General features: G+C 23.9%; 1 protein-coding gene across 1 annotated transcript in view; it reads left to right on the forward strand.

Moving 5' to 3' along the window:
- Positions 1-17,090, forward strand: part of LOC145837780 (mutS protein homolog 5-like) — a 41,937-nt gene that overhangs the window by 6,816 nt on the left and 18,031 nt on the right. The window contains exons 2-7 of the mRNA XM_082945227.1: positions 10,095-10,149; positions 10,339-10,466; positions 12,316-12,361; positions 14,359-14,443; positions 15,833-15,903; positions 15,976-16,037. Of these exons, the coding sequence (XP_082801353.1) occupies positions 10,095-10,149; positions 10,339-10,466; positions 12,316-12,361; positions 14,359-14,443; positions 15,833-15,903; positions 15,976-16,037 (447 nt within the window). The remainder of the gene's footprint in view (positions 1-10,094; positions 10,150-10,338; positions 10,467-12,315; positions 12,362-14,358; positions 14,444-15,832; positions 15,904-15,975; positions 16,038-17,090) is intronic.

Genomic DNA, 17,090 nt, shown 5'->3' on the forward strand with positions numbered 1-17,090 from the left:
CATGATCGCTTATATATGTTTAAGTTTAAGTTGTCACTAACTTTTTAAAATATATAAGTTTTTACTTTAATTAATGTTAAGTTTTTGTTTTAATGATTTTTTTTTTTTGATTTTCGAAATACTTACATAAAATGAATAGTTTAAGTTATTAATTTATGCTTTTATTTTCAGTTTTAATTAATAATCGTTTTTCATACAGACCAGATTTTTTCCGTGATATACAACCGTCTAATAAAAGATGATCACGATGTCATTGAAGACCTTGAATTGCTAGAACTTTTTCTTCAAACAATGTGTGAAATAATACCTTTAGTAAAAGATAACTGCAAGTGGTTCATAGCCAAGCTGTCAAAATTTTTTAAGCTTGTACAGATGTGTTTTTCAGATAGTGATATTTGTTATGAGGTTATATTTTTTCGAGTTTAAATAAAAAAAGTGAACAAATAAACAACTAAAATTTTAGCTTTTAATTAAAGAAATATATGAAGTTTTGTTAAATCCCTAATAATCACTTGTTAGATTCTGAGCAATGTAAACTTTATTTTGTCAAGCATGCCCAAAGAACCTTCCTACATAGTTCGAGAACATTTTCAAAATAATCAAAACGACCTGTTAGTTTAAAACAGTAGTTTTTATTTAAATTGTAATGACCAATTTTTAAGATAAAACTTGTATAAACCTATCCAGAATAGTTTAAAAGTTATTAAATATGATGCAAAAATTATTTATTGTGTATAATTTGATTTAAAATAAGTATAGTATATGTAAGTTTTATTAATTCATTTGTGGTTTAAACACAACAAATGTTTAGACTTAATTTTTTAATTAAACAATGTATACTACTAATCAGAAAACATTTGGTATCGAATTTGCAACAAATGGGAGACTATGAGACGCAAAGCGAAATAGTAGAAGTCGTCATAAGATGTATACCTTCAGCAAAACGTCAACAGTGTGCGCTTAGTTTTAATAACAACAATAAGAAGTTGACTGAACTCTTTGTCCAAGTGTCTTGTAAAAACTTTCCAATAGTAAGTTATATTAATTTGTTTATATTTTTGTAATGTTAATTATTAAACAAATCCTTAACCTTTTTTTTTCAGGTGACACGTGCTTTTTTGATTGAGGTCAACAAACAAGCTCCAAACTGCAGGTTCTATTAAATGTTTAAAATTTTAAGTGTTTTAAAAGCTTAAACACAATTTCGTTTTTAAGTTTATCAACTTTTTAGTTATTCTGCAATTAAACTTATGCTAAACAATTGTGAATACAAAACTACATATATTGATAAATATAAATAGAATAAAACTCACTATATTTTAAAAATACAATAAGGGTATAGGAAATAAGTCACTAATATTTTATGTTCTTGTTTTTTCATAAATAACTAAGTTACCAGTTACTTAATACAACAAAAAAAAATTAAGTAGCTTTTGAGATGCAATCAAAGTTCTAGAGTTAATTTTGGTTCTTTTTGGAAGGTTCAAACAAAAATTAAAAATATAACTATTTCATTAAAATCTATCTAAATATTTATTAGAAATACTTTTTTAGTTTAATGCTTATTAAGTTTATAGAAATATGTCGGAAGTAGTTTTCAACTACAATTTTATTAAAAAAAACGTTTTTTACTTATGGTCATAAAATATTCAAAAAAACAGTTCCAACATGTTTTTATACATGTTGCAAAAACACTTCTTGTACCTCAAAAAATACTTAACATGATTAACAAGAAAAAAACTAACAATTTCTTAAATACTATATTAAGCAAGTGTTTTTTAAGCTCTCTAGCCATCATGTACGTTGTATTGTTTAAAACAGTGGTCGTAAAGCTAATAAAATTCTGTGTACACCAAGCTGCAAAAAATAAAATCGGTACACCCCAAGATCTAATTTTAATACGCGCCGCTAGTGGTGGGACTACGTAACAGTTTTTATTAGTGCATTTCTCCATAAAAGTCTTATTTTTACAATAATATTTTAGTTTTTTTGATTTGTTTTACATACTTATTAATTGAACACTTCTCCGCAGTTACTACAAAATCCCCAGTACAGGTTTCTTTAAATGCTTTATTAAATATTAACTACATACTTAATATAATTCTATGTATTTTTTGTGTAATCTCAAAGAATTATATAAATCTCACCCCAAAAAAAGTTTCGTGTACACTAGTGTGCACCAGTGTACACCTTGACGACCACTGGTTTAAAGTAAGGGCGACAATGTTACAGTTTTATGTCTACTTATTGTTACTAGTTGCTCTTCTTATGAGTATTATTTTCTGGAGTACTATGCTCAACAAGTTAAAAAATATTATTTGAAATTAAAATATTAAAAGCCCCTAGTATGTATATAAACGTTTAAAACTATAAATTTGAAATAAAAACTACTCTTCACAAATACACCTGCTATATTATCAAGGACTCTTATTAAAAAAAATTAATTTTGTTTTACTAATTTACTACAAAGTAAGGTTTTGTTTAATAGTTTAAAGTACAATTAAAATTTAAAAGAAAACTACTTTTTATGCATGTATCTTGAAAGCTTTGAATTTTTTTATATAAAATTTAGTACATATAAAATGTAACTTTATTCAAAATGTTTTATATTAGAATAAGTGTTGTTAAAAAATTGCTTAGACCTTCTATGTCACTAGTATCATTTAATTAAAAATTATTTTTTTAAGGGTTTTTTCGTTTAAATACACCAAGCTTCAGTTAGATAATAAAACTTTTCTCCAAGACGAATACTCCTGGATTGATTTCAGTTTTGGAAGTAAAAAAGTTTGCTTTCACACTTCAGCAAGTAATCAGGTATTAAATATTTAATGCTAGTTTTTGCAATGTTTATGTAAAAAATAAATTTCAGCTATTAAACTCACAAAATATTAATTGTATATTATTATTGTTTTTAGTTAGATATACCTTGACAATAATACCTAAAAAATAAACAATAAACTATCGGATATATTTCTTCAACATAAATATTTTTAATGTACATATATATATATATATATATATAAGTTGTTTGTTTAGTCAGATGGAAAATCAATTTTTGCACCGAATATTTGTAATGTAAAATATTCAATTCTTACGTCATATTGTCTTTTGTTTTTTTGTATAACTTTTGCATCTCTGTTTACCAAGTGCTTTTTATTTTAAATTGAACCAGCTAAAGATTAAAGACAATCATTTTTTGTCTTTATGAAACATATGTTCTGGAGTTTTCAAAATTGCATTTTCCTAATAAATTATTTAAAAGCCCTTAAAGTTGGCTCTGTAGAAAGTGATTAAGTTTAAATAATCACCTTAATTTTTATAGACACATATATATTTGTTTTAATTGAGATTTTTTACAGAAGCTAAGTATATTTAATATTCAAGATAATATTGTTATCAATAGCTATGTTATATAATTAAAATACTCTATGATATTGACAAGAGGTTGTAATATGAAATAAAAGTGACAGTTACCAACATATAAAGTTGCTGACGTTGTATTTAACATTTTAGAAAATAGTTGTAAAATTTGTTATCTTCTAGTCAGATCATTATTGTTAAATAGAAAAAAGCTTTAAAATTAGTATTTATTGCTACTAGCAACGCTGTTTATTTTATACCAATGCCAAGTGCTTAAATTAGATCTATAAAAATACTTAAAGAGATGAAATAAAAATATTTAAGTACGTTGCATTTAAATAAAAAAAATATGTTGAATAGATCTACAATATTTTCTAAGAAGTCTTAAATAATAAAATCTCATTTTTTATCTAAATTTAAAATTTAAACTAAAAAGGGACAAGTGAAGAAAATTAAAAAAACTGAAAAAATTCCAGAAATCTTTTGGTCTATTATATTAAGTATAATAAAAATTCTTTACTACAAATATTTTTGTAAGTTTCATTGAAATCTACTGCAGTATGTCAGCAGTATAAGTATGTATCTGAATATAAAAACTAAACAGTTAATGACTTTGTTAAGGTAGACTATTTTAATTTTCTTTGCAGCTTTGTAATTTTTGAAGCTTGTGGTTTTAACTTTTTTAATTAGTGCCTAAATAAATTAAATTTCATATTTTTGTTATAGTTTTCTAGAATTTTTTTAAAAAGTTTAGTTTTAAACTTTAGTGAACTAGTTTACTTTAACTTAGTTTAATTAAAAATGTACTTTAACTACTTTGTTATAATAAAAGTTGAGTAATTTCAATACTCCAAACTTAAAGAATATTTTATATAGTTTAACATCATCTATCTATCATCTATATATTAAGTTTATGTATTTAAAATTACTGATAATGTAGCTTAATATAGCTGGAGTTTACATCTTATGCTTTTTTTTTCAGGAAGATTCATTTGCGTTTTCACTGAAAAAGAATACAATAACAAAGCCTTTGATTAAAAGTTTGATTTATTTTTAAAGACTATTGTTTAAATAAATGAAAATTAATCATAATTTTGAATTTAATAACTTATTGTTAGAGTTACAAGTAAAATAGTTAATAAGGTAAAAATTTCAAATAATGTAATGTAGAAAAAAATAATTGGAATTTTAGTTTAAATCACGTTGTAAATAATTAAACCCTAAATAAACTTACTACTTATTTTAAAACGTTGTTAATACAATGTTCTATACAAGAATTAAAATATATTTGTATACATGATCAGAAAAATAGTATTGTACCTTAGAAATTTTTAACTGCAGAGTACGAAAAGGTTATCACTATTACATTAGAAATTGAACTTCCTTTAAAAGAGTATGATGAAAACTTACCAGATTGCGAAGGAAGATTAATTTATATAGAGTTTGAAAGAAGCCGAAATGATGCTAAAGAAATTGTTTCCTCTTTTATGAAGTTCTTTCAAATTAGACGAAAAAGCCGACATGTAGGTTACTTTGTAATTGAATTAAGTTTTTACTGTACAAGTGCAAGTCCTTTTTATATATAATTATGTTTTATAAGGTATAGTTACAAGTTTTTAAATTACAATGAAAAAATTTGACTTACTGATAAATGCATCGGATTTTACAACAATAATTTTAAGATCACTAGAAAACAACTCCAATGTAAATACCCAACTAATTACGTAATTAAATTTATTCTTTTGATATGTTTACTTTTCATATTTTAGAAATTAGTATTATTTTTGAAACTTTTTATGTTGATAATCTTAACAATTTTATTTTAGTATGCTTTTGCTTGTTTCTGCTGTAACTGGACAGAGCGTTAATAATTTTGAAAAAATAAAAAGTAAATTAACAAGCTATGATCAATAATGTTTTAAATTTTATATTTCAAAAATTAATTGAAAATTTTGTTATAATATAGTAGTTTATATAAAGTTTGTACAGGTTTAAAAACGTGACAGTTTTTGTGCTTTCATTTGATTTTGAAACTTAAAATCAATTGCTGTCAATGTAACAACAGTTTTAGTGTTTAAATTGAATTAGTAAGTTTTTTTTAAGTTGGTATTAATTTTGTAGTATTTTAACTCAATTTTGAAATAATTTTTACAGTTTTTAACCTAATTAAAGGATCCGTATAGAAGTCACAAACTAGTATAAAAAAAGAAAACTTTTTTATTTCTAACTTTTCTTTATTTTTTCTTTTTCAACCAATATTATTAAAATTTTCATTCTTTTCTTACTAAATATTTTGTTGATTAAGTATTATTTTTCATTTAAGAACAGAAAATAAAAAGCAAAAAGTTTTTTTTTTCAAAAAAAAAAAGAATTTTGGTGGAAATATTGACCAGAATATCCATTTTTTTGATTTTAAGTAATCTAATGAAGTAAAGTTTTAAGTCTATTAAAGGAGTATGTCTTGAAATTTAGTCTCTACTTCAAAAAAAGTGTTGACATTTAGTAAAACTTGAGTCTCCTATGAATTTGACAGTTACTTGATTATTCATACCAGAGGTGAGCAGCCTTTTTTAAGTTGCGAGCCATTTTTCTTAGAAAAAGTTGCTCGCGTGCCGCACTATATAAAAAAAGTTTTCGCTGGACGCAGTTTCTAAAATTATTGTAATAACTTTTATAAAAATAATTTCATAAAACAAAAATATCAAAAAATAAGCAATAAAAGAACAATGGTAAAGAGTAACTATTAACATTTGATCTAATTGTAAGTTTTTACTACAAACGTTTTTTCTTTTTATCGTTTAAATAAAATGCGTTTTTAGTTAAAGGTTCCACTGGGCTGCAGTTATTGATTTCTGATCTATACGTTTGTATTATTTTTTTTACAAAATTGATCTTTTTGCAAAACTTAGTTTAAACTTGTATGTTTTAAAAATATGACATTATAGTTCATGCTTCAAGTTTTTATACGTTGATTTGAACATTTTAATTTTTTTAAATATAATGCCTTGACTATTTTCATGACGTCTAATCATTAAAGCTTTTTATAAAACAATAGTTATAAAATATGATTTGTAAAGCGTAACGTACAACTATTTTATTTTACTATGTTATTTTTTAATATCTTTGTGTTTTCATTGAAACAACTATTTTAATAGTGTATTTTAAAAAGGTTTATAGGAGAATTCATGTTAACACAAAGAGTACTTTTGTAAATAATACCATATTCAGAGTTGATGTATACAATTAGACCTAATATAGGCTAGCTTGAAGTTTAAAATATTCAGGTCAATTGTGATAGAATGTGATTAGAATACCTAAACTCATTTGATCTTTTTTTACAAGACAATGCTTATTTTTTTTCAAGGTTTTAGGTTTTTTTTGAGTTCATTATCAAATTGTAATTTACTTTCTAAATAAGCATTTAGTTTTTATATCCTTAATTTTACTAAATATTGAAAAATGTTAGTTTTTTGTTGGTTCAAATGCTTGAAATTTTCTTAATTAAAAAAAACATTTTTTTTGTGTAGACAATTAAATTGTGAATTTCTTTTCTCAAAATTATTTGGTTTTTTGAAGGTAAAATGTTAAGTATAGTTGCATTTTAAAGTTTATGAATTATTAAAAGCAGTTTCGGATTTTTTAAATTTTGTGTAGATTTATTAACTTTCTTACTAGTAATGTACTTTTCAATTGGAGCGTTCAAGTATCATTTTCAAAGAGGTGAGTGAAGTTGTTAGTGAGAGTGGACTAACATAATGTGAGTGTATCACTATTGATGAAATCAAAGTTATTTTTAAAACTAAGAAGTAAGCTAGCACTCTGAAAAAATAATATAAAATATGTCCTTAGCAGTTATGTAACATTTCAATTTCCAAAAATTAAAATTTTTATGATATTTCCAAGGGTCATGTCTAACTAACTAATTTGCAAAAAAAAGACACTAGACTAGTTCTATTATTAGTAGGCTACGCAGTTACAACTAATCTTCGTTTCATCTGTCTATAAGCTAAAATGATCGCCTACCAACAATGATTAGGAAAATCTTAGTCTAAATTGAGGAATGTCTAAAGTTGCAAAATTTTGTGTTCGAATCTTGAATTATTACTGTTATTACTATTTTAATTATAACACTGTTGGCAGTGTTTGTGGTCGTTTGTAGGTCACCATTTCATTTGAATTTAGTTGTCTTTCCCTTTCTGCCAGTCTAAATAAGTTTGGAAAATTTACGTTCAAATGCTAAACTGTTTCATTACTTTTTTTTTTCTTGGTCGGTTGTCTTAATTGATATTTTACCTAATACATATATATAAGAATTAATGTAAAATTTTGTAGAAAAATGCTTTAATCATACTATGAGCTTAAGTAGATAACTAAAATGTTTTATTATAGAATAAAATAATTGTAAATTCCTTTTTTTCAATGTTGTTCGCACAGTTTTCAACTATTTTTTTGTATATACTTATATATGTAAAACAATAAGTTTATATTTTTAACAACGAATTCCAAAGGAAAGTTACTATTATGATAAAGTTTAGTAAAATATTAGTTTTTATTATTAATAATAGTTTTATTAAGTTTCTTATCCATGTAAATTCGTGTCCCTTTTGAAAATAACTTGCTATAAAATTCTATAAACTGAATCAATTAACGACTTTTAGAAATTATATACTTTGGTTTAAACCTATTTGACCAGTTGGCATTTTTAACATAGGAAAGCAAGATAAACAGTTCTCAACAAATTTGTTCATCCCAGCAAAGTTCTTCATTTTTTAGTGAGTCTCAAGTTTCTCACAATGGTATGCTATTTTATTACTAATATATTTGTTTTTAAATTGTTTTACTAGTAGTCAGCCATATATCATAAAATATCTATTTTTCTTAAGACAAATTTTAGAAAAACTTATTATTACTGAAAAGAAATATATTTTGATTATTTAGCTAAGCATTTGAAGCCCCTATTCTGCTTGAAATTAGCAGTTTAAAATTTTTGAATCTAAATACAAATTACATAAAATTGTTTTTGTATTGAAACTAGTCGTCTGTATCAGATGTTGAAAGATAAAACTCAAAAAAACATCCTGTTTGTATTGAAAAAGTTTGAAAAAATTGCTATAGTAATTATAAATTTTTTTAGTTTAAGTTAAATTAAAGTTGTCAAAAAAAAATCAACAAAGTAGAAAATGTAAAACTTATAGTCTAGCTTTTGATACCTTTTTGTTCAGACAATAGTTTATTTTCAATATTGCTCGATCCGATAACCAAATTAAAATTTAGCGAGCAGACAATAGCTTTAGACAGGTACTTAAAAACATCAGTTTTTTACTTTTTAAGTAAGTTTGTTTTTCTTTATGTTGGTTTAAAAAGACTAGAAAATTGTATTGCTCAATTGCAAAAATACAAACAAATAACAAAAATGTTGAAATAGGATTTCTTATGATATCCGAGATGCAGAGTTTTTATATAAAATATGATAATGTATCACTACACTTCATAAACGGAATTGACTTATTTATCAAAATTAATTTCAGAACTTTTTAAACTTAGTTTTAAACTTTGATAATTTGAAATTTTTGTTCTTAAAGAGTACTTCTAGTTTTTAAGTATATAGTGATAATTTGTCATTCTCAATTTAAAATTATTCTGTTTTCTGCTGCTGATTTATGCGAGAAAGTAGAGAAAGTCTACAGCATTAAAGTAGTAGAAAAATATCAAAATTATTCATATAAGTAAGAAAAAAATAATTAAGGTTTACATTGGCTATTTTAGCTTCATATTTATTTTAACTACAATTTGTTCATAAAAAGTTACGAAAGTTTGTATTTTTACATATTTTAACCTTAGTGACCTACTGAAAAATTTTGTTACGCAAAAAATAACTAAAAAAAGTCTAAGTTTGTTTAAACCAGAGAAATAAATTATTTAATCTACAAATATAATATACACGTATGCTAGAACAAAAGTATAGTTTTTGTTTACGTTTTGTCAAGCAAGTGATTTACTTGCTAAATTTTATTGTTGTTTAATAATTGATTATTTTCTTGTTCCTGATGTTGTTTTAACTAACATTACATCAAATTTATAGGTTCTTATAAAGTGAGCAAGCCAGTAAAAAGTAACATTTTAAATCAGAGTTACAGCACAGCTGAAGCAGTACCAGACAACACTTCTCTGATTTCTGCAAAAACAAGCACTACACTTACTGTAACTTTTATTTTAGTGTAATTTGTTACTCAAAGTATAAAAATTGTTTAGACTTCATTTATCTCAAATTTTATTAGAAAACATTTCTTTGATTAGTCTAGATCAGTGTTTTTCAAAATTGCCAAATTTTCGTAGTAGTGTGCAGTATATATTTATTGTTTTGCACAAAAAAATTAAGAAAAATAAATTAATCCAATAATTTGTATAAATTCAATTTTATTTGTTTTAAAAATAGTCTACTTTTTTTAGCTTTTATACTTTTTTTAGCTTTTATAATTTTTTTATTCGTTTTAAAATTTATACAGAAAACAATGAAAAAAATTAAAAAATTTGAATTATAAAGATATATGGTTGAATAATTTTTATTTATTTGCCAAATAGTTATTTAGCAGTGATCATTTAGACACGTTTTTCTAAAGTTTGATAACCCCTTGTCTAGTTTATTCTTAAATAAAATTAGAAGTAAATACTGTTTTTTTATGACTATGATTAAATTTCCGTAAAAAAGATTAATGATGAATATTTTAAAACAGGAAAGCGTTACAAGCAATTCTGTAATGAGAAAAATTAGTAAAACTTACGACCTTGGTTTGTTTGAAGAAATTTTATTTTATAAACAATTAAAAATAATTTCATTATTTCTATTATAACGTTAAAATTAAAAAAAAAGCTTATTTTTTTGTGTAATTTTTAATGGAACAATAATATTTTATAAAAATATAATAATTATTATTTCTGTAAGGTAGTTTTTGAAGTATTTTAAAATTTTTTTTTTAGAACTCACCAATAAATCTAAATTGATAAGGAAACCAACTAACCCGACTCGAGCTAAAATATACCAAGTAGTCGAAATCGACAAAAATGCTGAAGATGCTGATGTTGAAAGTATGGCAAGTAGCAAAAAGGTTATTTTTAGTTTTTGTTATTAATTTATTTAGTAAGGGAGGTTAAATTTCAATAAATTTGAATAAGTATTTTATGTAATATTGTCTACTTATAAAGATATAATTAAAAACAAATCTAAACAATTCGATTGTCATAAAGAATTTTTTTGTATTCGAATGGCATTTGCAACTTAAAAGCACTATATTCTGAATGTTATATAATATATATTGTAGTGTATTTCTAAATGAGTTTTAAATAAGAATAAAAAATTATTAACATTTTATTAATAATTTTTAATTTAAAATATGATACCTTTCTTCGTTAATAAATTGACGTTAACAAAAGTTTTTTTTTGCTTTTTGTACCTATAAAAAAATTTTTTAAATAAGAAACAACAACTTCAAAAACGAAAAACTTTTACTTTAAACTGTAGTTTATTGTTTTTTATAACCACGGAGTGTTCTCCCTCAGAAATTTAAACAATAAACAAACATTCAGTGAATTTGTTACCTGCTCTTTGTTCAATTATGTTGTGCAAAGTATTTTTCTATTTGATAAAGGCTAATAAGTAAAGTATAGTAACAATTAAGGTGTATGTTAATCAGGGTTGCACAAAGTCGGAAAAAGTCAGGAAAATGAGAGAAAATGACAAAAGTCAGGAAAAATAGGGTTTTTCAAAAAGTGTCAAAAATATATGATATAAATATGCTCTTAATAAGAAAGTTTATTATCACTATAAACTGCATTTTGCTAATGTTATTTAAAAAAAAATTGCTTCTTCAGTTCTTTTTTTTTTCAGCGTTTAATTGAATTTTTAGAATAATTTAAAATCCTATATGATCTTACGTGTGTATTTACTATGTGATAAATATAGAAGTATTTTATTAAGAAATTTTATTTATATAGAAATGCTGTTTATTGCATATAAATCGATCGTACACAGATGGTTCAAATGGTGCAATGGAATTTATATGAATGAATCCAGCAAAATAACTGTTGTTTTAATCTGTATAAAATTAAGATTGAAAACTTTACATAATTTCAAGTCTTCGTAATGTATTTTAGAATCGGTTTTAATTAGGAATTTGATCAAAAAGTCAAAAAGAAAAGTCAGGAAAAATCAGGAATTTTTTTTCAGCTCGATCTGTGGCAACCCTGGTTAGAACAAAATCACTATTTTTTCATACTTTTCGCCACGAAATATTTAAATCGCCTTAATCTGCAAAAATGCAAATATTTGTAGTGTAAATAAACTTGGTTAAATCTTAATTTAGTTTTTGTCGTAATTCTCTATAAAGAGTGCTCAAAAAAAAATGCAGTTCGTTAATTTTATTTGATTTGTATCTTGTTCTTTTTTTGTGAATAAAATAACTTGACAACAAATTAGTGCTAATAATTTTTCTATTGAATCAAATAAAATGATCTGTATTTAGCCTAGTTTTGAGAAAAAGTTATAAATACCTCTAAGTATTTTTATATTTGCAAATAAACTTGTCTTTACCGTGCGCTGAAAATATTTTCTATCAAAATATGTAGGCGGCTTTTATAGAGAAACATCAAAATATTAGCCTATTATAGTCACCGACAAAAGGATTTATTTTCCGTGCAAAACCCGTAACTTGATAGCCCATTAACAATTTTTTTGGATATATAAAAATAAGTTATCTGGTTGCTTACTAACTGCTTTGCTAAACATAAAATTTAAGTTGCAATTAATCGTATTTTAATGCGTTAATTTTAATGCAATCGTGTTTTAATTTTAAGCTTCACCTTATAATACATTTTACAAATGTTTTATAATTTACCGATTCTCATAAAAATGATAATTTATTACAACTGATACTTAGTAAAATGCATTTAAATTTTCAGAAATATTTCAAGATTCCCTCGAGACCTGCTGAAGGATTTGCTCATTGTTAGTTGTTAGCACTTTATAGGTAGTCAAAGTAAAGTTGTAAGGAATTTTAGAAAAAAATAGTAACTTAAAATTTCATTAAACTTTTAATGCCATAGAGGGGGAAATCATTTTTTATAATTTGATTATATTTTGTAGTGTTTTAGCTAAACTACGAGTTGCCTTTTTTATATTCTTACTATTCAAAGTAATTTTTGATATATAGCCCGTTAAACTCGGAGAGTAAAATAGGTTATTTATGGGAGGAGAAAACTAGAACAGCAAATAAATAGAAATCAATAAAAATCTATTCCCTCCTACGTTTCTTGAGATAAATTTTTTTTTTTGTCTTAAAGTTCTTATTTTTTACTTTTTTTAAATTTGTTACAACATTTTTTTAAATATATTACAAGGAAGATTTCATAAAAAATGTAGTATTTATCTCAAAAAATGTAGAAGGAGATATATTTTTTTATTGATTTCTATTTATTCGCTGTTCTAGTTTTCTCCTATGAGGAACCTATTGTATTCTTCAATTTTAACCGGCTATCTTAAAAGTTATTGTGAATTTAAAAAATCTGTAAAAAGCATTTTATAGCTTAGTTAAAACTCTATAAAATAAAATCAAGTTGTAAAACAAAGTGATTTACCTCTCTATGGTTTGAAATTTATAGGTTGAATATTGAAGTTTAAAGTTCACCTGAAACCTAATTAGCAAATTTCTAGTTTTTCACAATGCTTAAAGAAAAACTTTCTTTAGGTGTCGTATAACACACAACAACACGAATAACACTTGATAATCTTAATTAAAAGTTATTTGTAGTTTTATTTAGAATTAATGTGAAAAATAAACAACTAGATAGCAAATAAATTAATTTAATGTTCACAGAATACTTAGAAATAGGGTTGCAAAAAAGCCTGGAAAAACCGGGATTTTGAGAAATTTTGAAAAATAACCTGGAAAAACCTTGAATTTTTAACAATTTTAACATGTTTAGTAGTAAAATATAGATTTGACACAAAAAATCTATCATATAGATAATTTTTTTTTGTCATCATTAAAAGTTTTTTTTATTAAAGAACATATTTAAAGTAGTTTTACAGTATCTTTTCAATGTTTTCATACTACTTAACACAGTTTATTACCTTAAACTTAACTTAAAACTAAAAATAGACCCAAAAATGAGTACTTTTAAAAACCTGGTTAAAATTTTAAAAACCTGGAGAAAATTTGCCAAAAATCATTTGGCAACTCTGTGAAAAGCAACAAAAATATTTATTTAAGTATGCTTTAAGTTCAGTGCTTATGGAGCTTTTTCTAGTGGCGGAACCCTTTTCTAAAGTTCAACTTTTCCGCGGAACCCCTAATTTTAACTTAACATAAAATGTTTAATTAAATAAATATTTTTTTTTAAATTTCGAAAAGCTTCGTGTAACCCTAAGGTTCCGCGGAACCCCATTTCAGAAGCACTGCTTTAGTTTATTTTAGTTTCTAAATTTGGTTTGGGTACTTCATTACGATTTTTTACATATTTTCTAAAATTATTAATACACCCAAGTCATAGTAATAGTAGTTTTTGTGTATAGATAGTGAACATTTTTTTAGTGAACTACTGTGCACAGCTTTTTAAAAGTTAGAGAACAACTAATCTAGGCAGCAGTTTTTTGATTCTTCAAATTTATAACTATACTTTATAATATACTTAAAATATTATAACTAAAAAAGTTGTTTTTGATCATTAAAAAATACATTTTTTCTTGTCTGAACTTATCAAAAAATAAAATTTTACTAATCTTTCATACTTAACTTATATACATTATTTTAAAATTTAAACTGTACTTGATACTGTAAAAATTTTGAAGTACTAAAAATAAATTAAGAACTACTACTAAATTATCATTGTATGAATGATTAATGAATTTTTTTTTGTTATATAATCAAATAAATTTATTATTTTTATTTTTTAATATTTCTATAAAGATATTTATAATATAATGAAAATAATAAACTTGTTCAGTGAGATCTTCCAAAGATGTAATTCCTGAAACTCAAACTTTGAGTCAAATTTTCGGTGTACCCCAAAAGCAAAACAAAAAAACCAAGTTAGTATTTTTAAGCTTCTAATTGCAAATTGAAAAATACATTGAACTGAAGTAGCTGTTTTATCAAAGACAAATATTTAAGACTTATAAAAATTAATACATCAAATTAATAAGATTCTTATTAATCTGCTGTATAAATTTTTATAAGTTTTAAATATTTGTCTGTGATAAAACAGCTACTTTAGTTTAATGTTTACTTTGTTTATAAATCGATAAATAATAGTAAACAATTAATATTAGTAAGTAGTTGCCTAAAGGTTTAAACAAAATTCCTGGTGATTTTTAGGTTGTAGGTTTAAGTATAAGTTTTTTATACTTTTTAAAAGTTTTGAAAGATTAATTTGTTTACTAAAATAGATGCATAAATTCACTTAATTCAAAAGACTAATAGTTTTTAAGAAAGTTTGATGACGTTCTAGGTAAGTTTTCGTTAAAAATGGTTAATAGTTGTACACATTACTTATATTGGAATATGTTTTCGAATTTATTTTTTTTTTCAAGGAATTTTTGTTTAATGTATGTGTCAGAAATAGAAACAAATAGTTTTTTAGTTGCTAAAAAATATAACTGACCTAACACCAGCTAGTTCTTAAATTTGTTTTTTTAAACATCTTTGTTTATTTTAATATTTTTTATCGTCAAAATTTAAGAATTTTTATAGTTAAAAGTTATTTGTTTTATAGTATAAATATAATTTATAGAACAAATGAGTTACATGTATTTTCCTGTATAATAAACTAACAAATAGTTACTCACAAATAAATAAGCAAACATGAGTTAAAAAGTAAGGAAATAAAGCAAGTAAGGTGAAAACGCGGGATTAAATCTCGAGATAGCCATATAAAAATATATCAATATAAGACAAAATTAGTAAAAAATTGGTATTTTTACATGAAAAATAAATCCTGCTCAGTTAAGTAGCATTACATATAACTTGTTATTGTGTTCTGGTGCTTTCTGTGAGACTTAAATGTTCTTTTATTGCTGGACCCCTTTTCAGTTCAATGTTTAAAGATTTATAAATAATTCGCAAATCGGTCCAGGACACAAGTCAATTGTTTTTATTGGTGATTTTTTTCCCCTGCATCAGTAAATACAAAAAATAAGTTCAATGTTTGATATGTTTATATTTTTAACGCTTTGTTTATTTTAGATAGTACTTCAAGTTGTATAAGGTTAAGAAAATACTTTGAATAAGTATATCGAAATTAACTTGTTGTTTTATATTAAAATAGATAACAGTTTAAATAACAATATATATAATCGAATTGTATTTATTTCTCTCCTAATACATTTATAATGACGAGCCAACTTATTCAGTTCGTTTTTTAGCTAAGTTTTACAAGCAAAAACCAAGGTTTCATAAATTTTATATAATTTTTTTTTAAGTAGCAAAAAATCAATAATAAAAGAAACTGAGGATGTTAAAAAAGCTGTGCGAATCTCTAATTGTGCTACAGGTATGCTTATAACATGGTGATTTATTATTAACATTATTTAATTTACTTTAACTAGTTCTTAATTTATCTTAGTTGCTAAGGATGAAAAAGACACTAGAGCTACGAAAGTTAACACAAAAGTTTTGGAAAATAATGTTAGTTTCTGTTCTAGTTAATTAAAAAAATTTTAATTAGCATTTACAATAGAAATTAATAAAAAGGTTAAAAACTCAAAACGTACGACAAAAAGTCGCAGAGTAAGAAAATCAGAATTAGAAAGTGTCAAACCAGTTTCTTCTAGTAGTCACTGTAAAGAAAATATAAGCAACATTGGTTACTTATCTTTTTATACTGACATTGTGTTTAAATATGTTTTGAAGTATTAATTGATTTATGATAATATATATTTTCTTTCTTGTATATTTCTATTTATCTTTCTCCTAACTGTTTTAAATTAAAAAAAAGTTTAAATAAACCTAGTAAGAAAAAAAAAACAGACTTTTATTTTGGTAACAGGTAGTTCAGTTTTGACGGAACAGCACAAAAAACCTATAGTTCAACAAAGAACTCCAAAAAGTATTACTTATGATAAGTTAAACAAGCCAAAACCAAGCCCTTCATTGTATAAAGTCGATAAAGAAAATGTTCCTAAACAAGTTAATACTGCTCTCAATGTGTGTTACTTATGAATTTCTAAGTAGTCAAGTTTTTCATTGCATTTTAAGTACGAATCATAAGCCATATTTTAACTAAATTTTTATGAAACTTTTTAGAAGTGATACTTTTATATTGTCGAAAAAGTTTGAAATTTGAATAATTTCTATAGGAACTTCGCAACAGTTTTTCTCCACAAGTTAGATCTATAGTAAAAAACTCTGAAGTTTCTCAACATTTCAATCAGGTTACATTCTTAATTTTTTATTTTTTAATATGAGTATATATTATATATCATTCCTTTTGAATATTTTTGAATTTTTGAAAATAAATTGGTATTTTGTTTTTGTAAAATAATTGTTTTTGTTACATAATGTTTACATATATTTTATTTTTTTACAATAAAAATTTGAAAGTACTCAATTTATTGTACTTCAACGAGCTTGCTTCGTTGAGGACATTTATTAGAAAGTATTACTAAAATTAATTAAACATTTGTAAGTATTTTTAACTGGTTTTAGATATTCTGTTTGAAAATACTCAATAGCTAGATA

The sequence above is a fragment of the Thalia democratica genome, chromosome 1 (genome assembly GCF_965202585.1).
Source record: "Thalia democratica chromosome 1, ktThaDemo2.hap1.1, whole genome shotgun sequence".
In the NCBI taxonomy this organism is placed as follows: Eukaryota; Metazoa; Chordata; class Thaliacea; order Salpida; family Salpidae; genus Thalia; species Thalia democratica.